This window comes from Phalacrocorax aristotelis, chromosome 23 (genome assembly GCF_949628215.1).
Source record: "Phalacrocorax aristotelis chromosome 23, bGulAri2.1, whole genome shotgun sequence".
Classification (NCBI taxonomy): Eukaryota; Metazoa; Chordata; class Aves; order Suliformes; family Phalacrocoracidae; genus Phalacrocorax; species Phalacrocorax aristotelis.
The window spans coordinates 4091648-4114451 of record NC_134298.1 but is presented as its reverse complement, the minus strand read 5'-3'; the positions used below and the strand labels follow the sequence as shown (position 1 = coordinate 4114451).

General features: G+C 56.7%; 1 protein-coding gene across 2 annotated transcripts in view; it reads right to left on the bottom strand.

Annotated features, from left to right (window-relative positions):
• Positions 1 to 1120: 1120 nt before the first annotated feature.
• Positions 1121 to 22804, bottom strand: part of KCNH6 (potassium voltage-gated channel subfamily H member 6) — a 33429-nt gene continuing 11745 nt past the window's right edge. The window contains exons 3-14 of one of the 2 annotated variants that reach the window (XM_075117243.1): positions 22572 to 22727; positions 15690 to 15901; positions 10851 to 11279; positions 9683 to 10082; positions 9182 to 9381; positions 7045 to 7297; positions 6359 to 6552; positions 5411 to 5510; positions 4869 to 5150; positions 4233 to 4413; positions 2881 to 3079; positions 1121 to 2484 (exon numbers count right to left, since the gene is read on the bottom strand). In XM_075117243.1, the coding sequence (XP_074973344.1) occupies positions 2197 to 2484; positions 2881 to 3079; positions 4233 to 4413; positions 4869 to 5150; positions 5411 to 5510; positions 6359 to 6552; positions 7045 to 7297; positions 9182 to 9381; positions 9683 to 10082; positions 10851 to 11279; positions 15690 to 15901; positions 22572 to 22727 (2894 nt within the window). In that variant the 3' untranslated portion in view covers positions 1121 to 2196. Of the gene's footprint in view, positions 2485 to 2880; positions 3080 to 4232; positions 4414 to 4868; positions 5151 to 5410; positions 5511 to 6358; positions 6553 to 7044; positions 7298 to 9181; positions 9382 to 9682; positions 10083 to 10850; positions 11280 to 15689; positions 15902 to 17460; positions 17550 to 22571; positions 22728 to 22804 lie in introns of those variants that run through there. The other variant, XM_075117244.1, reaches the window with a different exon arrangement.

Sequence of the window (22804 nt, the reverse complement as noted above, 5' to 3'; positions counted from 1 at the left end):
GCTCGTACTCGACATCTTACTGGCTACCAGGGGTCGCAGTGGCGCGAGGCGGGATCTTGAGCCCTTATTGATAACCGATTGGCTGGCAGCGGCGTCAGTCACGTCAGCCCGTGGCGGGCGGGGACACTTCAGGCACGCGGAGGCGCCGCGCGTTCGAGTCCCGCCTCTGCTGAGTGGCGGTTGGGGACGGGATTGTCTCTAATTAACTGCAGCTTAATTACGGGGTTTTATTTTTGGCAGCACGCAGCAGCATTTGGCGTGTGCCTGGCATCTCACTGGGCGAAGGGGCGCAGGTGGGCATCGGCTTTCCAGGGCGCTCCTGCCTGGAGCAGGGCCGGCGGAGGCGCGGCGCCTGGCCGGAGCCCCCGCGGTAGCCCGGCTCCCTCAGCAGGGCCGGCTGGGTGCCCCCGGCGCTGGCACCGGCTGCAGGTGCTCCGCGGGTGCAGCGCACGGGGAGGAGGCCTCCTGGCCCCTGCCTGCCCAAACCTGAGCTGGCCCGGGGTTTAAATAACCCCTTTGTGGGACTGGGCCTGCCTGGGCCTGGGCAGGGGCCCCTGGCTGGCTTTAGCCCCCTTGCTGCCCCTGAGAGGCAGGTTCAACCCTGTGCTGAGGGCAAGGGGTCTGTCCTCACCTCTTGGGCCCTACAGGATCCCTTACAGGCAATACTGGGTCTAGCACTCCTGAAGGAGCAGTCCTGCTTGGGCAGGAGCTGTGTCCCTGTCAGCAAGGCGTGTAGGCTGGGCTCTAGGTACAGCTGTGCTCATCAGAAGTCCCGCTTGCTGCAAGACTTTGATGTAATCTTTGCCAGAGGTGTGTTTGTGATGTTTCTCATATGCAGGTGAACAGCAGCAGGCCGGTCTTGTAGAATAGCTTTTGCAAATGGCTATTGAGCCTGAACTGCATCCTGTTGGGAAGGAATTGCTCAGCAAAGCCCCCGCTTAGGCCCCATCCTTGACCTGTAAGACCTGCATAAGGGCTCTGTTAGCCCTATGCTCCCTGGGTGAAGCAACTGTGGTTTGACCAGAGCCTTTCAGGGGTCTTTGCAGATTAGCATCTCTACTTTGTACTGTCAGGGATGAATTCATGGATGCTCCCAACAAACACAGCTGTAATCCACATTAGGTGCCAAAAACATCTTTATTAGCAAAGTGTACACTAAAACTCCAGAGAAAGAGATGCTCACAGTTTTACTACTCTCAAAGGGAGCTCAATACATTACTTGAGCAGGCGGCCTAGGACTGTCACAGCATCTAACCGAATGACAAGGCGGCAGTGCTAAATGGTCTTCTCCTACGGGGGATGCCGCAGGAGTCTGCTGGGGAAAGGGCTGGGGTGGAGGAAGCATCTATCAAACCTTTATGAAAAGAGAGAAGCTGGGAGGAAGGGCTGGCAATGAGGTGTCTGGGGTTTTTTGGCTTTCTGGGATTGTGCTTCTGAGTTTTGTGCTTTATGCCCAGGCTGGTGACCAGTTTGGTGTGTCTGGGAAATTGTGGGGTACATGTTAGGGTTTGCAAGGCGTGATCGGCCTTGCTGGAGAAGTCAGTGCCCTAGGACTCATGCTGAAGCTTGCTGAAGTGGCAGGGGCTGTCGGCTCTTAGTTTTTCATCTTGTCAAGTAGGACAAGGATAGCTGTTGTCCTCTGTCCTTGTCCTGGGCTTCCCACCTGCAGCTCCCCCCAGTACCACACTGTGGAGATCTCCTCCTCCTCCTCCTCCTCTGGTGACTACCCTTTCTGTAATGCCCACAGGCTCTGCTGGGCTAAGCCCAGTACCAGCGCAATGGTCGCTGCTCCAAAGAGCTGACAGCGAAGTGACCTTGCAGCTAAGAGCTGTGGATTTGCTCTCCTCCAGTCACTGTGGCTCGTTTGGCTTGCACCGTTCTCGAGAGGAAGCCTTGGCAAGGAAGAGGCGGTGGGTACTGTTTGGCCTAGCCAGCTTGTGGGTGGCCATAAGAAAGAACTGCTCTGGGTCCACTATAATGTGCAAATGAGATCTACTCTATGGGAACTGCTGGAAAACATTGACCTTGGAAGCCAGCCACTCTACGCTTCCTTTGACAGTGGCAGAAGACAGCTACAAATTATACCCCTGAGCCAATGGCATTGTCCTCCATCTTACCCTTGCAGTCAAAATCAACATCAACTGACCGAGCTCGCAGTTGAGGTTCTTCTTGACTTGCTTCGTAGCCCCAACATCTCTAACTTCCAGGAAGCACTGGGTCGGAGAGGTGTCTCTGAATGTCCTGGTGCTCGGAAGATGCCTCCAAGTGCTCAGGGAGGGAAGGGAAACGAGAGCCCCAGAAGAGTCCCTGGGTAGTTGGTGCCCTTTGGTGGGGAGGCTCTGGGTTCAGGAGAGGCGGGGAATGGTGATTCTGCTCGGAGTAGACCGTCATGGTTTCGTCAGATGCCACAGCAAGGTGCATCCCGCTTGACAAGGAGTCCCTGGATTTCAGTTGGAACTTTTCTACCTCTGTGTAGCTTGGGCTCTGGTGGGAAAGGAGGAACCGGGTGGGTTATGGCAAAAGCAAAACAAAGTAGCCATGCTCTTTCCTCACCCCATCAGGCCCTAATCCCCAAAATGTTATTTATTCCTGAGGATGCCTCAGAGCAGAGAATCCCACTCCCCTCCCTACCGATGGGGCAACATGGTAGTGCTGGAGATGGCAGGCTGTGCTCCAAAATCAGCGATGCACTCAGCAGAAGCGTCTCTAGGCAGAACTACTCCCATTTCAAGACCCCCAGGCTTTGCCTGGACCCACGAGTGCTTGGCTGTGCTTTGCTCCAGCCTTTGGAGGCTGGAGGGAACCTCTGGCCCTCTGGGACCCATCTGCTTGGGGCAGAAGGAAGCTCGGCCGGTGCTGAGCCAGGAGGGGTGGCCTTACCTGCTCTGGAGTCGTCGTTGCCGCGTCCTCCAGGGGTGCGCAGGGGGTGAGTGGCTCCAGGCTCCGTGGGAGGATGCCGTACAGGGCCAGGTTCTGGGAGGATGGCGAGATGGGGCTGTATGCGGGTGGCACTTGGGACAGCTGGCGCTGCAGGAGCTGGAGGATTATATTAATGTCTGACGACATCCTGGACTCCAGCCTGGGGACAGAGCAGCCCAGCATTAGCGCAGTGCATCCCGCTGCATCCCATGAGAGCCAGACCTGTGCTGGCCAGGGGAGGCACTGGGGAGGAGGTGCCAATTCAGCTGCCCAAGGGTGATGATGCTTTGCCTGGTGCCGCTTGGTGAGGTTTTTAGAGAACTTCAAACCAGCACTGCTACAGATAGATCAATCCTGCCATCTCTCTTCTGCCACACTCAGTCATCCCCTGCCCAACTTTTTGTGGAGCCAAACTGGGCTCTGGAGTGGGGAACTGAACAAAGCTGGAACTACCCCGGAGGGGGAAAAAATTGCAATGGTTAGTTTTAATCTGGATCAATTCTCCAGGCCAGCTGCCTGTGCTAACAGATGGGAGCAAGGCAGGTTGGTGCCAACCATTTTTAACTGAGGAACAGAAGGAAATGGAAAAGTAGAGTAAGTCCTTTCCTTTTGCCTTGTCCTTGACTGAAACGAGCAGCTCTGGCAGGAGTGGGCACAGCCCCCCTTGCAGGCATCGGTCCTGGCAGTGCTTACAGAGTGGGTAGGAGAGCTGCCCACTGCTGCCGGGGATGGCACGTTGGCGAGACACTGAAATACGTGTGCGGGCACTGTGATGAAGCGAGCTTAATGTGAGCAGCAGCTGTGGGCGGGGGAGCCAGCCACTCGTGGGTAGTGCCTGGGGCATTTAAACCCGCGTCTCTGGTGTGGGCTCTTCCTTTTCATTGAAAAGTTGGGTTTTTTTCTTATTTAGAGGACAACGATGTGCACAAGGCTCATTTTCTTGAGCAAGAAGATGTTTGCAGCTCTTTGCAACAGGAAAAGGAGGCCTGCAAAGGGCTCAGGTTGTGAGCCTGTGGGTGGTTTCATGTCTGCGATTGCATTGAGTTTGGAGGCAGCAGCAAAGTGGCAGGTGGTGGGACAGAAGCAGATGAGGTGCTGTGCTGCAGCTAGGGCCAGGACTTGCAGTTTGAGAAGCTGCTGCATTTGGAAAGCATTCCCACCACCTCCCCAAGGAATGCAGGGTCTCAAGGGGTCAGGAGGTTGCCTCTGCTGTGCACAAGAGCCCACTGCAGCTACCCCTGGAGAGCAGGAGAAGATGATGGCCCAGAGCCCCCCGAGTATTCTCTAACCCTGTGCCCCAGGGATCTGCCCACCTGCTGAGCTGGGCCTGCAGGAGCTCCAGCCTGGTCTCGATCTGCCCCAGTCTGTAGTCGCTGTGCAGGGGGATGTCCCGTGAGCTGTGTACCAAGGAGATGTGTTGCAAAGGCTCCTGGTGGTGGTTCGGCCTTCGGTCCTCCCAGAAGGTAAACATATTGGGGATGTCCAGGGGGGTGGCTGGAAGGAGAGGAGACATCTCAGCACTTCTCTCTTGCATCCCCCAGCCCCACTCACATGGAGGTGCTCCAGGGTCCACCACCCTGACATACATGGTGCTCAAGGAAGGGTCCATCATGCTAGGACCTGAGGTACTTATGAGGATCCATTGCCCCGGCTCCCAAGGTGCTCATGGACAGTCCATAGTACTGGCACGCAACACGCCTATGGTAGGCACGTTAGCATTTGGCCCCTTGGAGCAGCCCCAAAGGGGTCTCTGGGTGCTAGGAGAAACTGCAGGGAACAGGAGGGACAGAGCAGGTTCTACTGGGGACAAAAGGCAGCAAAGACCCTTGGGCACAAGTGTGGCTCCCCTCAAATCTGCATGGCTTGTTTGGCTCTGCCCCAAGATAAGGCCACCATGCCTGAGCATCTCTTACCACCCTCCTGCCAGCTTTGGTTGCAGCTGTGGGTACCTGCGTAGGACTGGCTGCTCTCTGCCGCCTGCTTGCTGACCTCTGTGCCGCTGGTGGTGACGAGGCTGAGCGTGGGCAGAGCAAAGTCATCCTTTTTGGATGTGGGGAAGGGCTCAGCTTTCATAGGGCTGCTAGTCTTGACCTCATCATCGCTGGTCTGGGAGCAGGGAGTGGTGCTGCTGCCCAGGTCGTCCCACTGGTCCTTACTCAGCGGGTCCTGCGGGTTGGTGAGCTCGGAGTAGGTGTGATACTGCTCTGCATCAGAGATGCCCGTGTCTGGGTCTGTGGGGCAGCACAACAGATTAATTTTGGGAGCACCACACATGGCAAAATCAGCCCCCATCCCCTCTAGGGTGCCTGTAGGGCTGGGGCATCCTATGGAGAGGGAGGGAAGGCAGCATGGGTGCCCCCAGAGTGGGGACATACAGCTGGTCTGCAGAGACGGAGGCATGGACAGCCACCTCTGCTTTAGGGCAGTAATTAAATGATGATCCCACTCCCCAGCCCTGCAAGCCAGGCTCTGCCGACGCTGTGGGACTCACCAGGCTTGTTGGGCTGGCAAAGGGAATGCTTGCGTCGGCGCACTCGCCGGTAGGTGCAGTCATACTCCTCGCTGAGTGGTGAGCGGGGAACGCTGTCTGCCTGAGGGATGAGAGGGGCTGGTCACCAGGGCAAGGGTGCTGTGTCCCATCCATGGGAACCAAGGCCCATCCATGGATGCCGTGTCCCTTCCATGGGTGCCAAGGGGGCTACAGCTCATTCAGCATCCTCCTAGGGCTGGTCTCCAGCTCTGGCTCTCCATCACTCCCCTGTCCCACCCAGTGAGTCCCGCCCTGGTGGCATAACTCAGGGGATCCTAGAGGCTGGCCTCAGTGCTCTGAGACTGAGTTGAGGGTGTCAGGGCCATGGGGAGGGAAGAACAACCCTGAGGTGAGGCAGGACATCCTGGGGTGGGACAGGACACAGAGGGAATTTGACTTTCTTTTCTATCTTACCAGTCAAGTGTTTCTGAAAAAAATATCAGGAAAGGATGAAGTCCAGTCATAAAGTCTGAGTCAAACAGCAATGACAAAAATGCTCCAAGCCTTTCAGGGATTGCAAACCTGATTATTGTAAAAGGAATTTTCAGAGGAAGCTGGTACCCAATTCAATGAAGACTGAGAATATTTCTCAGTTCAGCAGCCTCAAAACATGTGTCTGACCCACTTGCCCAGGCTGCAGCAGTCCTGGAGATGATTTACAGGTGCTGCAGAGCAGGGTACTACTGACATGGCTTGTTGGGCCAACTTTTCCAAAGAGCTCAGGAATGTGAAGTATGCACATTTCTGCTGGGCTATGGAGGAAACTGTAACCCTTGGGAAATGTGGCTGTTGGCCAGTCCAGCACCAAACTGAGTGAGGAGCGCAGGTTGACATCCTCACTTCAACTTTCCCACTCGCCAGATTTAAGGCATTGACCACATCCCTCCTTGCGACAGCCCTGGCACTCACATCTCGCAGGTTGAAGGTGATCTCTAAGTTGCTCCAGAAGTTGTCAGAGAAGGCTGGGTACATGTCCAAGACCTCCAGCAGGTCCTCCCGCTGGATCCTGTGCAAGTCGCAGTAGGTCAGGGCCCTCACATCAGCATTGGACTTCCCTGGGCGGGCGTAGAGGCTGATGGGCTCCCCAAAGATGTCATTCTTCCCTGTGCCAACAAACAGCTTGTTAGGGGGAGGTGGGCACCCCCCGCCAAGTTCCAGATGTACTGGACCAGCAGACCTCACTTTGGACAAGGGGATGCCCAGCAACTCCAACCCTGATTGTGGATGCTGGGGATTACAACATGACAGCCATCACTGATGGGAAGACTGAGCCAGGGCAGTGGGTTGTTAGTGATGGCTGCAGACTGCTGAGCCATTCGCTGCTCTTCTTGCTCCTTTGTGGCCTTTCCCTGGCATTTATAGGGGATCCTCCATCCCCTGTCTACTGGTGTGGTCACCAACCAGATCCTGAGGAACAGCTTCCCCTTCTCCAGGACATGGAGAAGACCTCCACCCCTCACCCTCATCACCCTCCACCCCTCACCTGCACTGCTCATCACCCATCATCCTTCACCTGTCACCCTTTTGCCATTGCCCATCACCCTTCGCCCCTTGTCCATCGCCCCTCGCCCTCCCAGAAGGAACGACTTTTCCACCTAAGATGGCCACCACAATGTCTTCCCGGAGGATCTCAATGGAGCCCCGGGAGATGAAGTAGAGTGTGGTGAGGACATCTCCATAGTGCACCAGGGTGTCTCCGGGTGGCGCATGAGTCGTCTTGAACTTCATGGCCAGGGCGCGCAGGCAGCCTTTGCTGGCTCCTTGGAAAGCCTTGCAGTTCTGGAGCAGTGTGCGGTTGAGGTGGAGGCAGATGTCTGCCTGCAGGCAGTCGGGGAAACCCTTCAGCACCTGTGGAGAGCGAGGGGGAAATGCCACGGTCTCTGGGAAGGACCACCATCGTAGCCCAGGCAGGCTGGGCGACAGGCAGAGTGACACAGCGGGGCCAAATGGGGAGCCCCCGAGCCCAGAAAGCCAAAGCCTGGGACATCTGATCTTCCCTTGGTGGACATATGCCTGCCTGTCCCTCCCTGGCTTGTGCTGCCTGCGGCTGGGGATGAGAGCACCCCCCAGCAATAAATAATAATAATAACCGGATCAATCTATTTATACCCACTGGTGGCATATCCCCCTTTTCATCTTTCTGCCCACTAATCTTGGCTGAACGAGAGCACAAACTGGTAATGAGGTGCTGTCCTAATTAAGCAGCACCTGCCTGAATGCCAAGAAGCAGCACGAGCCAGTTGTGTGCAGCAACAGCTAAATATACCTGTGGCAAATACCTCACGTTGAACAAAAACTAAATCTGAAGGTGAAATCAAGGTAAAACTCCAACACGGAGAAAGCTGCTGCCACCGACGGCTCATGGTGTTGGGGCAAAATCCAGCTGGGTTTGAGTTTTTGTGGAGAGCAGTGTATGGCCGTGGGGCCCCTTTGCTCTCTTCTCACATCCCACTGGTGGCCAAATCTGGGACAACCAGGCTGGGGCCGGTGAGCACGGCTCCTTCCTGGCTCTGTCATGATCTCACAGGCTGCCGGCAGTGCCTTAGTTTCCCTACTGGGAAATCAGGGGTGGATGAATTGATCGGGCTGTGGGATGATTGATTAGATTGCATTGCGTCTGAGCAGCATCCAGCAGGAATTGGTGTGAGCGGCAGCATATCCAAGCTGCAAGCTCAGCTTGTCATAGGGAATTTGTGACCTGGGTTTGCACTAAGCCAGGAGAACCTGTGCTTGGTAGGGTGCGATGGCTTTGCTTCTAGTTATTGCCACCAATATCCAGCCCAGGGAGAGGTTTTAACCCAAAGCTCTCTGGGCAGCAAACGCCCAAATGCTGCCCAGTTGTTTAACGAGGCAGCAGCAGCTGAAGATGGAGAGGCTGAATTCATGCAAATCCACAATCCCATAGTGTCCAAAGACAGGGGAGAATCAAGTCTTATGAAAAAAGGGAGCATGAGCTGGGAATGAGTAGGCTGATGGCCTGTTCAGGGCAGAGAGAGGGAGAGTACCAGGTCCCGTCTCTCTCCTTGCCTTGTCCTTTCTCATTCCTCTCTCTGCCTTGTAGCGGGTGAGCCAGCACATTTGTGCACTGGACCCTGCAGCTGTAAGCCAAGTCCTGGGACTCCCTGGCTGAGCCCCCTCCTCACCCCCACAGTGCCCTGGTGCCATTAGCGCAAGCCTCCCCGCCAGGCTCGGAGACGCGGCGCCTCTCCAGCACGGCTCCACCATTGATCCCCGCTTTGCTAACAAACAGCCGCCTCTCTGGGCTCTAATTAAAATGGATCGAGGTTTATTTAAATGCCCTCCTTTCCCTGCTGCTGAGAGCGGGATGCGCTTTGCTTAGCAACCGGCAGTGTGGAGAGGAGCTGGATCGATACCGGCTCCGCAGCTCTGTGACACCAACAGACACGAGCCTGAAAGTGCTCGGTGCCGATGGGGGCTCTGAGCTCCTCACCAGCGTGCTGGCACCAAACCCACTCCCTGGCCAAGAAATGCCATCATGGCCCTGGAAAACCTCTGGGTAGATGTGGCGGGATGAACAGGCAGAGGGGGAGAAGGAGAAAGGGGGTTGCAGGAGGCAGATGGGCAGGCAGTCTCCAGCTTCCCACATCTTCTCCTGCCTCCTCTCCACCCTGGTCAAAAGGATGGAAATGTTTGGGTGGACCCAGAGCTGGACTTTGGGCCATTCAGGACAAGGTGCCATGAGGATGTGGGGCCTCCCCGCCCCGTACTCACCGCATTCATGTCAATGCCGTTGGTGTAGGACCAGGCATGCTGGAAATACTCCTCCAGGCGCTGACGCAGGGGGTTGGGGATCTGGTGGAAGCGGATGAACTCCTTAACCCTCAGCATCTGGGTGTGGTAGCGGGCCGTGCCTGAGTACAGGCGCTGGATGATGGCAGAGACATTGCCAAAGATGCTGGCGTACATCAGAGCTGCAATGAGAGGGCAGGACTCAGCAAGACGTGGGGACATGTGTGTCCAACTACCTCAGACCTGGAACCAGCAGGTTTCCTAAGGCTGTATCTACCATGGACCTGAAACCAGTGGGTTTCTAAAAATCCATATTTCTATCTATCTCCCCATCCATTCGTCTGTGCAGAGGAGGCAGAGGGAGATGCTCTCTTAAAACCCCACAAGCTACAGCCTGGCGGGTCTCTCCCTGTTTCTCCCCAGAGCAGCCCCTCCAACCTCCAAGGCAGGGATGGGGACAGCGGGACACAGGCAGGCACTCACAGCCAATAAGCATGACACAGATGGAGAAGATCTTCTCGGAGTTGGTGTTGGGTGAGACGTTGCCGAACCCCACGCTGGTGAGGCTGCTGAAGGTGAAGTAGAGGGCAGTGACGTATTTATCCTTGATGGATGGGCCAGAGGAGAGGTCGCTGTCATTGTAGCGCTTGCCGATCTGGTCACCCAGGTTGTCCAGCCAGCCAATCTTGTGCTCCATGTAGGGCCGCTCCACGTTGCCGATGGCGTACCAGATGCAGGCCAGCCAGTGGGCGATAAGGGCGAAGGTACACATGAGCAGGAAGAGCACGGCTGCTCCATACTCAGAGTAGCGGTCCAGCTTGCGGGCCACACGGACCAGGCGCAGCAGTCGGGCGGTCTTCAGGAGGCCAATGAGCGTGGTAGTCTGCAGGGGAGAGGTGAGAAACCTCAGGGACAAGCAGGAGAGAAATCAGGCCAAAGACATGTCTCCAGCCTAGCTGTGCTTCCTTTGAAGGTTAAAAATGCACTTCTAGGATGTGAATCACCTTGTCCTGGAGGTGACAGCTGAAATCGCTGAGGTGAATCATGCCACAGAAAGGGCAGATTCCCTCAGCTGACCGTAAAGGGAACAAGCCCTGGGATTACAGCTGAGCAAGTGAGAGAAGACAAGAAACCCCATGTTTCCTGATGGGTCCTCAGCTTGCTAACCGTTGCTCCCAAAACAGCTGCCTTTCACCCCATCCCACGGGCTCTCAGCTGAGGTGGGGCTTCCAGGTAGTGCAGTAACCACAGAGGACATCCCATTGCCAACATTTTGAGTCTGGCTGGCAATGTGACACCAAATTCGGCCTCGCTGGCATGTGGGCCCAGTCCATAAACTGAGCTTCCAGCCTGCTCTGCTGAGTCAGCCCCAGCAAGGGGCATGGGTCCAGTTCAGACAGTCTTAGCACTTACAGTAGGGTGTGTGGCTGTCTGACCCTGCTAAATAAAATCCCAGGTCCTAGCTGCTTAATAAAAACCCATACTGACATCCTTGCCCATCCCTCTGACTAACCACCCTTCTCCTTGCAGATCTAGCCATCCACTGCTTATGTCAAGCCATCCATATCCCTCTCTTTCTCCACCATACATCACTCCTCATCCATCCGTGAGTCCCCTCCTGTCCTGACGGACCTCCAGGCCCTTCCTGTACCTCATCAGAGCCAGAGCGGAAGATGAGCAGGTCAAAGGGGATGGCAGCAACCATGTCAATGAGGAACCATCCCTTGAAGTAGTGGATGGCGATCTTGCCGGGGTGGCTGACCACCTCGTCATTGATGTTGACATAGGTGGTACGGAAGTTGATGACAATGTCCACGATGAACATGATGTCCACGATGAGGTCAATGATGTTGAGCGGGTCACAGGAGTAGCTGCAGTCCCAGTGCTTCTCCTCCACCTGCTCCTCGTTGAGCAGGAAGGCAGCTGAGTAGGGGGTGAAGACAGCTGTGTAGATGACCAGCAGAAGGATGAGCCAGTCCCACACAGCCTTGAAGGGACTGTAGTGCAGGATGGTCCATCGGTGGATGCGTGGTGCCTGCAGCTTGTACTCGGGAAGGACGTCAGCGCCCAGGGACAGCACCTGCCAGGAGATGGGTGTGGGAAGGACAGCAGACCAGGGGAGAAGTTGGATAAGGACAGGAGTCAGGCAAGGGACTCCCATGTGCTGGTAGGGCAGTGAGGAGCATGCAGTGGGTTTCCTACACCCTTTCCACCTTTGTCACCTTCATTTGCATTTGACCAGGAGGCCACAAGGTGAATTGCCCCCTATGGCTGACACCAAGGTCTGCCCGGCTCCTTGTCCGTCTCTAATGGCCAGAGCATCCTTCGGACAAGTGTTTACCCGCTTTATCCCTTTCAGAGCCTACCGTGCTGGCAGGGAGCAAAGTGCCTCCTGCCATGCCTCCTTGTGCCCTCAGCTCTGTGCCACCAGCCCAGGAGCTGCTGGGTGTCCCTGGCACAGGGCTCTGGGGACAGCAAGCCTGGAGATGCAGTCCCACGGCTGTGGCATGGCCTGGCCCCAAGGGTGAGTGCACTTTAGGCATCCTGCAAGTTTTGCACAGTGCCCTTCTCAGCCCCAGTTGGGAGCTTCCCCTTGAAGTCCTTCTGGCACAGCTGCCCTCCAAGCAGAGGGGACAGCTTGGGCCACCCACAGCAAAGCCTGGCCTCAGGCAATGCCCACTTCCCATCTGAGCATCCCCACCTGCGGCTACCAACATGCAAACACCATCTCAGGCATGCGGGCACCCTCCCATATTGTCATCTGTCCCTAGGTGTCCGCTCTCCTGGGGACGCACATCCCAGCTCCCCTCTCCAGGACCAACACCAGCTTCTGGTGGGCTCTGAAGCCACCCTGGGGACACAATGCAGAGTGCTGGGGACTGGAAGGGCTGGGGCTGTCTTGCTTTGGATGCTGAGAGACGATGGCATGAAAGAACTTATTTGGACCTGGGGGCAGCTGGAGCCTCCCTGCCTGCCCCAGCCACTCCGTTGTCCCCTGGGTGTCCCTGTGTGCTGGCCATCAGTGCCACCTGTGGAGGAGGATGCGGGGCACCTCAGTGGCCTCTGCCCATGCCAAGCCCCCAGATAAAAGGGTGCTTTTTGATGGGCTGCAAAGGAGAGGAGAGCAGAGGCTCCACACACCCTGAGGCCACAGTGATGGCCATCACCATGATTCTGGCAACAGATCTGGAAAAGGGGCCTGATCCTTCCTGCACTGACACCTGTCTTGTTCAAGGGTTCAAGGGCTTCCCAATGGCTCCTGGTGCTGCAGCCCAGAGCAGATCCAGCCCCGCAGCCCTGTCCCACCATAAGCCGCTGCTCCCACGTCCCACAGCCCCAGGACATTGGTGGGTCCCGTGCCCTGGGGGTGCCCCTGGCTCCTACCTGCCTGCAGCTTGCCCGGCGCCCCAGGTGGCAGCTGACCCTCGAAGTCCGGGTGTCCACCATGGGGGCCCCCAACCCCGCGTGCCCAGGCAGCGTCCGGCACAGTGGGCGCAGCACCGGGGCTGCAGCATTGCCCATGCAGGCACGCATGCACTTGGCCAGGCGGGTGGGAGATGTGTGGCTGGAAAGGGCGTTCGGGAGCCCAGTGTGGATTAATCAAACCCAATCGATGCTGGGGGCCCCGTGGGGACGAGAGCGCCAATGGGGCAGCGGGAACTGCCGACGTCGCTGGCAGACGGAGAGGGGAGGGACTGGAAAAAGTGACCCAAACACAATCATTGCAGTGGGGAATGAGGCACCGGCTGCGCTTGGGGACTTGCTTCCGCAGGGATGGCAGGGAAAGGGACAAGGTGACGCCGGTAAAACACTTGGTCCCAAAGCTAAGATGTGTTCAGCAGACCCAAGACGGGCTCCTATGCCTTGTATCTGGGAAAACCAGCAATGCCCACCCTCAGCAGCTGGATCCCCCTGTCCTGCCTGGCAAGAGGCAGCTCTGTGGGGCCAGTCTTGAATTCAGGCCCCCAAATGCTGCTCCCCATGCTGGGTCACCTGCCCTGCCCTCGTCCTTGCTCCTGGCACCCAGTCTTTGCAGCAGAAGCAAGAGCACATTAACCCCATTGTTTCCCAGGCAGGAATTAATACAAAACTGCAATCCCAAAGATTTGAGGTAGAAAAGGGAAAAGAAATAACCCCCAAAAGAGCATCCAAACCAACACAGAGCCAGGGAGCAGCTGCGGCCTTGTCCCTTTCTGCCCCTCGGGGATGGGGAGGGCTGCAAGTGGCACCCTTGGGTGGCCTCTGTAGCCGTGGGAGTCTCTGTGGGTGGCAGTGCTGGGTGCCCCGTGTGGCGATCACACTGGGTGCCCCTTCCCTCTTCCCATTCCCCCTGCACTTACCGGCTTCAGCTGCAGCCGCAGGCTCATGGTGCAGGGTGCTGGGTGCTGGGCAGTGAGCGAGGGAGCGAGGCAGCCACAGGAGGGAGGAGGAGGAGGTAGGGAGGAGGGAGCAGGGTGCGTGAGGACTATGGGTGATGGACGGGGGTGGCTCCCATGGCCCTGGTTAACCCAGGCTGTTGCCCATGCCCCACAGGGCCCTGCAGCCGTGCACCTTCCTCCTCCCTTGTCCCGTGTTGGGGATGGAGAGGGGGACACCGAGCTGGGGAGGGGGGCCATGCCAAAGTCATCAGGAGACCCTCAAGCACAAGGGACCGGGCAGGATCAGGCCCACGGTGCTGGCTGCTTGCAGGCACTGACTCAGTGTCCCTCCCAGCACGTATCTTGACACAACTCAGTCCCCCCTGCCCTGTCCCCAGCACCCTCCTGCCCAGCTCCAGCATCACAGGGCAGTTTGGAAGGACTGCGAGAGGCACCATCTGCAAGACAGAACCCTAGCCTGGTGGCATAGACCCCACGGCATCCCCATGTGCCTCCAGTCGTGCCCCAGAGCTGCAGCCCTGGCAGGCTGAGCCCAGCACATTCATTGCACTTGTGACCTGCCCTCCCTGCCTGCTCGCTGCAGGGCCAGATCACCCCGACCAGCCTATGTCTGCCTCTCCCTGCACGCCAGCTGGTATTTTTAGATGCCGTTAGCAGTGTCTCGCCACTGTCTCTGCCTCAGCCATGAATTATTTAGCCGCCAGAAGCGGGGAGCTGTGGCTTGGTGGAAGGTGTGGGGGTCATCGGGGTGAGGACAGGCAGGATGTCTGGGTCCCCAAGACCATGGGGAGATGCAGTGGGGAGGAGAGGTCTATCCCATCCCATCCCATCCCATCCCATCCCATCCCATCCCATCCCGTCCCACCCGATCTGGAGATTTAAGGCGAATGGAGGATCGACCTTTTTCGGTGCTGCATGGCTCCACTGTGGGACCCTGCAGCCACCACCCGTCTGTTCCGATCCGGTCACCCTGCAACCAGCTAATGACTCCGCATCGAGCAGCTGGTGCCACAGTGCCAGCGTCACCCCAGTGCGCAGTAGTGGTCCCCAGTGTCTGGGTGTCCCTTGTGATGGGGACAGGGGCTTGGGGGCTGCTTGCCATTCCGCTGGGTTGTTCAGGGGCTGATCCTGGGTGGTTGTGGTCACCCCCAGATCAGAAGGGCTAAGCAGACTTTGGGATGAAGGGGACAAGCCTGGGGGAAAACAAGCCGAAAAACTGCCCTGCGCTGTGGGGAGCGGGGAGCCCATCCACCGTGCACAGAGGCTGTGCGGGTAAAGGTTTGCCGGTACTGAGACAGGAGGAAAATCCCACAGAGTACCCCGCTCTGATGCAGCAAACTGTCAAGCCTGGAGGCTCTTCTGGGGTCAGATAGCTGCATTTTCATTAAATTGGCTGCTGCTGGCAACGATGGCAGGTGCCCTTAGATGTATTTTGTACATCGTGGCTCTCCCGTGCCTCAGTTTACCCACTGGTAAGAGCTCCCTACTTGGGACTGCAGGATACAGCAGCACCTTTCACACACGCTGATGTCTGTGTGTCCCCCACGGTGACAGTACAGCGCCATGTGCATCCCTTTTGGTGACAGTGCACAGCCACGAGTGTGCCCTACAGTGACAGGGCAGTGCCACCTGCTGTCTCCCAGGGCATCCTGTGGCCCTCGGCGTGGACACCTCTGCTCCTGGCATGGGGTCCCCAGCCGAGTGCCTCGGGGCCAGCGGTGCCTTGTGGGCTTCATCCCTGGCATCAGGGGGTCGGGAAACGGTGGCCAGAGCCTCCTCCACAAATGAAGCCACATGCACACACAAACATGTGCACGCATGTGTACCCTTCAAGGCCACCATCACACCGTGAGCAGTTCATGCTGGTGTTCCCCTGGCCACAAATTACCATAAATTACTTATTTAGGGGGAAAAAAAGAGCATTTCAGCCATCCAAAGGAAGAGAAAAAAATCAAACACTGGGATACTGGCATTTCCTAGGATGGAAACTCCAGGTATCACTGCCCTCTCTGCTCATTTCCTCCAAAAACCACAGGAATGGTTGTGACTGTACCCCGGCAGCAGCACCATCACCCCACCACTGCCTTGGTGGCATCTCAGCGCCCACGTACCTGTGTGACCTTCTCGGTGACATTCTGGGTGCGCTCCATCACCTTGTGGGGAGCAATTATCTCAATCTCCGTGGTGGAGCCCGAGCGGTGCTTCTCTAGGTTGAACTCCACGAAATTGAGCGTGAACTGGGGGATCTGGCTGATGGTCCGGTATTTCATGAGGTCTGAGTCCGAGGTGGAGTTTGGGGGGTTGGGTTTGACGTGGGAAGCCTCTGAAAAAGGACAGAGAGGAGCATTGAGAAGAGCAGTGTAAGCAGGAGCCAGTCTGCAGAGCCCTGACCTCAGTGTATCCAGGAGCTGGGGGCCACCACAAGGTGCCACCAGAAGGTACCAATGTCTGCCTGGCCATAAAGGCTTGGCTTTTTCAGGGTGTCTGAATCCTGGGATGCCCAACCTGAGGCACCTGAGAGGGTGCTGCTCTTCAGACACATCACCCATCTTTTCATCATTAAACCTCCTCCAGGGGGCTCAGACCAGCTGCCAAAATACAGAGGCACCCAATATCTTTGCTACCCCTGAAGACTGTGGCGGGTTGGGGCCAAGCCCCAGTGAGACCCACCAGGGAGGGATGCCAAAACTGGCATGAGAACAGATGAAGGAGGAGGTGGGTCTCCTCCACCTTTGCATGCTTCAGCTTGAGTAACATAGCTCCTGAGCTGCTGACTTGGTTTTTGGCCACCAGACTGAGCCAGGAGCCTGGGTGATGTCCCCACTCAGATGTATCCTCCACCCCCAGGCTTCAGGTAGGGAGGTCAGAGCTTTCTCTTGAAGAAGAGCTGTAATGGGGCTGGATCCTGGCAGTTTTCCCTAAGGACCTGGGGACCTGCCTCTCTGGGTCGCCCCAGTGCAGGACCAGGGAGGAAGACCCAGAGGTGGTTGGCTCATGGTCAGGCTTGTGGCAATGCGTAGTCATGGAAAGGAGTGTGTACCTACACCCAGGGCTTCAGGAACATCTCCAAGCAGTGTAACCAGGGTGTCCCAACCTCTCTATCTCCTACAGGCAGGGCAGGGTTATATTTTCAGTTTTCTACCCCTTCTGTTCCTTGCACTCTGACATTGACCCAAGAGGTGTCATGGGCAGGAGGTGTCTGAAGACATTGTGAGGGTGTCCAGTTAGCACAGCCATTCTGCTGCCACCCTTCTCCCTGCTCAGTCCGCTTCCCCCCTTCTACATTGTGTCCCCTCCTGAGGGTCTGTAACCTGTGACTGTTTGAGGATCATGAACCCCCACCCCATTTTCTCAAGCCAGACATGGCAGACTGATCTCTCTCCACCCCCAATTACAGAGGCTTCTGTTGCTTGAGCATCTTATTTGTCATCATGTCTCCTATGAGAACAAGAGCTCTGGATGTGAACACCATGGTAGAGGTACGTTTCCTCCACCCCTACAGAGTGGCCTGGCTGGTGTCTTGTCCACCTCCAACACATGGACACAGCTCACATTGCATATGCCTGCAGACCCTTTCCCTCCCTCCCGGGGAGGTGGGACAGCATTGGGATGCCCCTTGTGTGGGGCAGCCAAACGCAACCTCATGCGGTCTCACATCTCACGCGAAACACCACGGATGGCTCTACCCAAAGAGCTGGACCTGCCTACACAGGGATCACATGGAGAGCAGTGGGTTTTGCGGAGAAGGCCCCAGCTTATCTCCACTTTGCAGAGGGAAAAGCAGTGCAGGGTAAGAGACCTCCCCCCCCAAGACGTGCCGGGGCAATTGCCTGGGACTGTGGCTCCCGCAGTAGGACCGGAACTCCGGGATTTTTCCCCTACCTGAGTTTGCCCTCCTTTCCCTGAATTTTCTCTGGAACTCAGACCTCGCAGCCTCAAAGTTGTCCAAGGAGGAGACCCTGCGGAGGCTGTGGAAGCTGCCCCCAGGGCGAGACCGAAAGAAACCCCATGCAGAGTACGACCCTCGTGGGCCCAGCAAGGGAGGCTCTTGTTTCGGGGACGAGTGTTGTAGGGTGGGGTCGGCCTCCAGGCTCGGCCTCCGCTCCTTTTCCAGGAGGGATTCGGTCTCTGACTGCACACAGTTCTCCTTGGGCGATGTCTTCAAGTCCCTCAAAATCAGGGAGTCACCACCAGGCTTTAAGACAGCCAGGAGAAAGCGTTTTATTAGAAGGAGTCCTCGCATGCTGGGGGGGAAAGAGAGGGAGCCAGGGGAGGTAAGAGGAGGGGCAGAGGGCTGGGAAGCGCTGCGGTTCCTGACATCACCTCCAACCAGGACCACGACCTGTGTTGTGGTGGGGCGACCAAGTCCTCGGGAACTTGGCAGCTCCTACCAGCTCCTACCAGAGGCTGGGCGGCCGCAGGGCTGTTTGCAAGGCGATGCTGTGCAGCTGGGAAGCAGGCCAGAGCAAGAAGAAAAGAGGAGACCTTAGGGGTAGGCTTGCCTGGAGTATCTGCCTTGCCGTGCACTTTTCCGAGGTGTCCCTGCGTCCCGCCACTGGACCTAACCTTCCCTCACCCGCTGGAGGAGCTCAGGCCACCACTGAGGTTTGGTGCCCAGGGTTCTGTGCTGGCATCTATGGGAGATGATGTCCTCTGCACCAGGAAGCACTGGAGGAGCTGCTGGCCTTGCAAATTGGGCCATATTTGGTCCTCCCTCTCCTACAGCACCCCTTGGCCATTACTAAACCTTTTTCCCTGGAGACCTAAAGAGTTTCCAGTCTTTAATGACTTCTGCAATGGGCTGCACAAAGCAACCACCTTCTGGGGCAGAAACCTAAGGGTCTATGCCCATACCAGTCATACCTATGGGAGGGACTGGGATTTTGCATGTGTGCCCAAGGCACACTGTGGCACTTCTGACCACCCCTAAAGGATGTTATTGCAGGTTTTAGGATGGGGTGCCTGGAGGGGCTGTCTGCCAGCTGTGCCTGGATCTTCTGGGCTGACTTGGACCAGGCTCCACCAAAGTGGTGGGTCATCAGGTTGTCCTCCATGCACATCTTCCATGTGTGTACACCTGAAACATTGCAGTTTCAGAGCCTTTAGCAGCGCTGGTGTCTGTAGGAGTGACAAACCCAGAGCACCTCCTAACTCTACAGATGTCTTCAACTTGCCATAAGCACAACCTCCGAGAAGACAGGCACCTTTCACCTCATCATATTTGTAATTTTGGGAAGCAGCTTTATCCAGGCTGTCTGGATACACCCAGCACAGCAAGAACCTGCCGCCTGGGGATGCGTTAGCAGAGCAAAAGCCTCCTGCCCACAGCCCTGTGCCTCAAGCCACAGCATTTCAGAAAACAACAAGTCTTTGGCCAGAGGTACCTTGAGCACTTTTGAGAGTCAAGAGCCACCAACAACGGCAATCTCTAAAGCAGTCCCACCAACATTTTTGTAATCTCATCATGTCAGCAATGACAGCATCACCCTCCATCATGGAAAGCACAGTCTTTGCTGAAGGACTAAGCCAGAGCTGCCTGTACTGCCTGCCCCGTGCCAGGATAACGTGGGGAAATGTGCCCTTTCAAGGTTTGCCTGCAAGTCCCTGCCAGTCCCTGCTCCGACCAAACATGCCAGTCTCCAGCAGTCACCAGCATGTCCCCTCCTCGGGGTGGGGACAGCTCCCTGGAGTTCCACAATCCCAGACAACTTGCACTACGGAGCCAGACCTTCCTCCCAGCTTCAGCAGCGGTACCCACTGGCTTGGCACATCTCCTGCTCCCCCGCGAGCCAAGGCATGTGCCGCGCTGGGCTGACCCTGCAGAGCATCATCGTCTAACTCTGTCCCATGCTACCAAAGCACCATCGCTCACCACCAGCCCTCACCGGGGCCAGTCCTCGGCGCTGACCTGGCACCAGGGTCCCTACCACCAGATACAGCCCGAGCCACAGCAGCCAAGGGGGAGCAGGATGGGGAGAGCAGAGGAAGAGTGCTGGGACCTGGCCTGAGGCACGGGCTTATATCAGACAAAGGCTACGGTTACCTTTCCATAGTCAATGGCTACTCCATCAAACTCACTGGTGGGCAGAGATTTTCGCTGGATTTTGAGTCGCCGCAGGGACGGGAGACTAAACTTCAACCTCCTACCTTGACCTTGTTAAAAAGAAAAACAAAACACAAGAGAGACAGATGTAACCTAGCTGCACGTGACGGCTGGAGAGAGATGGGTCGGGGCGGTGGTAGGGGGAGAGGCGATGGAGAATTTTGGGTGGCTCTGGGGGACGTATGTGCCACGTGGCCCTTCCTCCTCCAACACATTCGCTATTCCTGCACTTTTGCATCTCTGTATGCTCAAGGCAAACCCTGACCTGGCAGAAAGCACCACTGGGCTGGAGGAGAGTCCCCTACAACTGTGGAGGCAAGACGGGAAAGGTGCAGAGCATCCCTAAGCTGGTTAAGGAGGTTAAATCCACTTAAGGGATTTGGACCTGGAGGAAATAGAGCCTCAAAATCTCCTTGGTGGGACTTGGGGGAAAAAAAAATACACGAAAGAGATGGTAAGTTAGCAAGGCACTAAAAAAAGTAGGTCTAGCAATTTTCTTCCTAGAGTTGTTCTGGATTTTAGGGGAGGGATGCTGGACCGAAGAGGGGGTTCCCTTGCTGCCGTCATAGGGAAACAAGAGGCTATCTCGCTGGAGCCTGGGACTGAGGTGAGGGCAGCCAGGGCTGCAAGGAGCTGTGAAAGAGGTTCAGGAGGGAAAGGGGCCAGATGTGGAGAGGAACCAGCAGCGCCCACAGCAGGACTCAATGCCCTTGGTCATGACACCCAGTACAAAGTTGCTTGTCCTCTTCTAGTGCTGGTCTGCGGAGGAGACCGTGGCCACCTGCTACTGCATGAGCAGCCAGACTTGTGCCCTACTGCCTTGGGGCCCGGGTCAGCCCTGGGGTTCATCTGACCCCCAGTAGCACCAGTCATACTCACTAACTGGACCAAAAGTGGCCCAAATCCTGGGGCGCGAGGGATGCAACACAAGCTCTGCAAAGGCATTGTCCTCTGGTAAAAAGCAGCATGTTGAGGAGCTCTCTGATTTTGGCATGATTTGCCTCCCTCACTGAGCCCTGACACACTGCTGAGCTGCTTGGGCAGGCTCCCAACTTGCCCTGCTCCCCAAAAATGCCCCCACCGATGGGAGCACCCATGTGGGCTCCCTCTGCTCACCCCACCCTCATTGCCCAGAGCAGCTTTTCAGCTGGAACAAGCAAAGCAGCCGACTTTCCCTGCGCATCAGTGAGCCAGGGACTAGCAACACAGCTGCCTGCGGCCGTGTAATTAAAGACTGAGTCAGAAAACTCGTGCACGAGAGACTGATCTGGGCTGGCGCCAGCAGCTCTGGCCTTTCCGCACGCCCTGGCACTGGAGTGGGAAACCCGTGCAACGCTCCTCGGGATGCGCAGCGTAATCTCCAACGCGCAGGAAAGCAATATTTTTATTTGAGTGCCTTCTGCAGTCAAAGGTACATCTCAGGGTGGGATGAGGTACCGATGCATCATATGTCAAGATGTACTGAGAGCTGAGACTGCAAAGCAACACCGGTGCTGGAATTTAGGATTTCCTCAGCAGTTGTGCGTAGCTGCTAACTGGTACTATAGCAATACACCAAAAATATAAAACTCATCACTTCATAGACATAGGAACACATGCACAGAATAGATATACATTCACACGCATATGTCCATAAGTCCCGTGTCCATACATGGCCTGACGATATATAAAACCTGTCACCACACACAGCACCTCTGCTGGTACCCGCTGCCACGCACACAAACACCTTGATGACTCTGGGATGTATCTATGCACTAAGCGTGAATGCATTAAAACTCACATCACCATACCGATACAACGGGCAGCGTGAAGGGTCCCCAACACGGCCCTGGCCCTGGTTCCCATCCCAGTCCTGCTGTGCCACCCCACATGCCATGGGGGGACAGGCCTCGGCTGCTCCCACAGCTTTACTTTGAGCTCTGCGCAAAGCTTCCCTATAGCGACTCACACCCCCAGGGAGTGTTTGCATGAAGATATATGTGAGATTATTTCCCTGCTTAAAATATAGGTGACTGGTACTGAGGAGCATATAGCAGGAGGATATTTAGAAGCCACAACTCTCCTTTCTGAGGTCAGGTTTAACATCTGCATCCCTGGGTATCCACATCCCCTTGAGAGCCTCACTACAGCTCTCCCTTTGATCCAACCTTCCCAAAAAAGGGAATTTGAATTTTCCACTGCCTCAAAAAGCCCCACAAAACCCCAGGATGATCCTGGGACAGCAGGGAGCAGCCAAAAGCTGGGGCAGGCTCAGAGCCATCCCAGCACAACCACCCTTGTGCCATTTGCCTGTGGTGATGTCCCCACAGCACAGCCCCGCCGACGGTGACACCAAATATCTCTTGGCCCTCCCGCTGACCCTGCATGTGGGTCCTGTCCCACACCAGCACCTCCTGCCCCGGCCAATGCAGTGCTGCACGTACGCAGGAGGGGCCCGAGGCATCGCTGGAAAAACCTCCCAGAGTTAAATATGAAAAGGATGCAGCAAGGCAGGGGGTGTGTGGAGGGGCTCCACGGCTCCTCGTGCAGTGAGACACCCTAGCCTTAAAAATGCACCATCCTATGTGGGGCGGTCGGTCCCCACCCCTGTTCCCAGGTCCCCAGGGGTTCGGGAGGGGTGTGTGGGCTGGTGTGCACGCAAGGGGCTGCGAGGGGAGCACAGCCGGTCCCTTTTTCACCCAGTTATTGTTTGGCTGGCTCAGACCCCGAGCCGGAGGAGCTGCGTCTGTGCAGAAACACAAACCTCTGCTCCTGGGCACACCATGGAGCTCAGTGCAGGATCCTGCATCCTTCAGCCTCCATGAGCTCCCAAGAAAACCATGGGATGGGGACAGCCCCGAGGGTGCTGCCTTGCCCCCCCGCCGTCCCCACCGTCCCTGGTGACACCCACCTCCGCGCAAGCTCTGCGACAGGCGCTGGTGCAGGCTCCGGCTGGCGCTCTTGGCAATGAGCTGTGCCAAGTCCTCGAAGTTGAGGATGAACATGATGACGACGCCGTCCTCGTTCTTCACCGGCACCACGTCCACCAGGCAGCGGAAACACGAGGCTGCCGAGCAGAGACAGGCTCAGGGGGGTCCGCGCGGGGGGCTCTGCCCACCCCACCCCTCCCGGCACAAAACACTT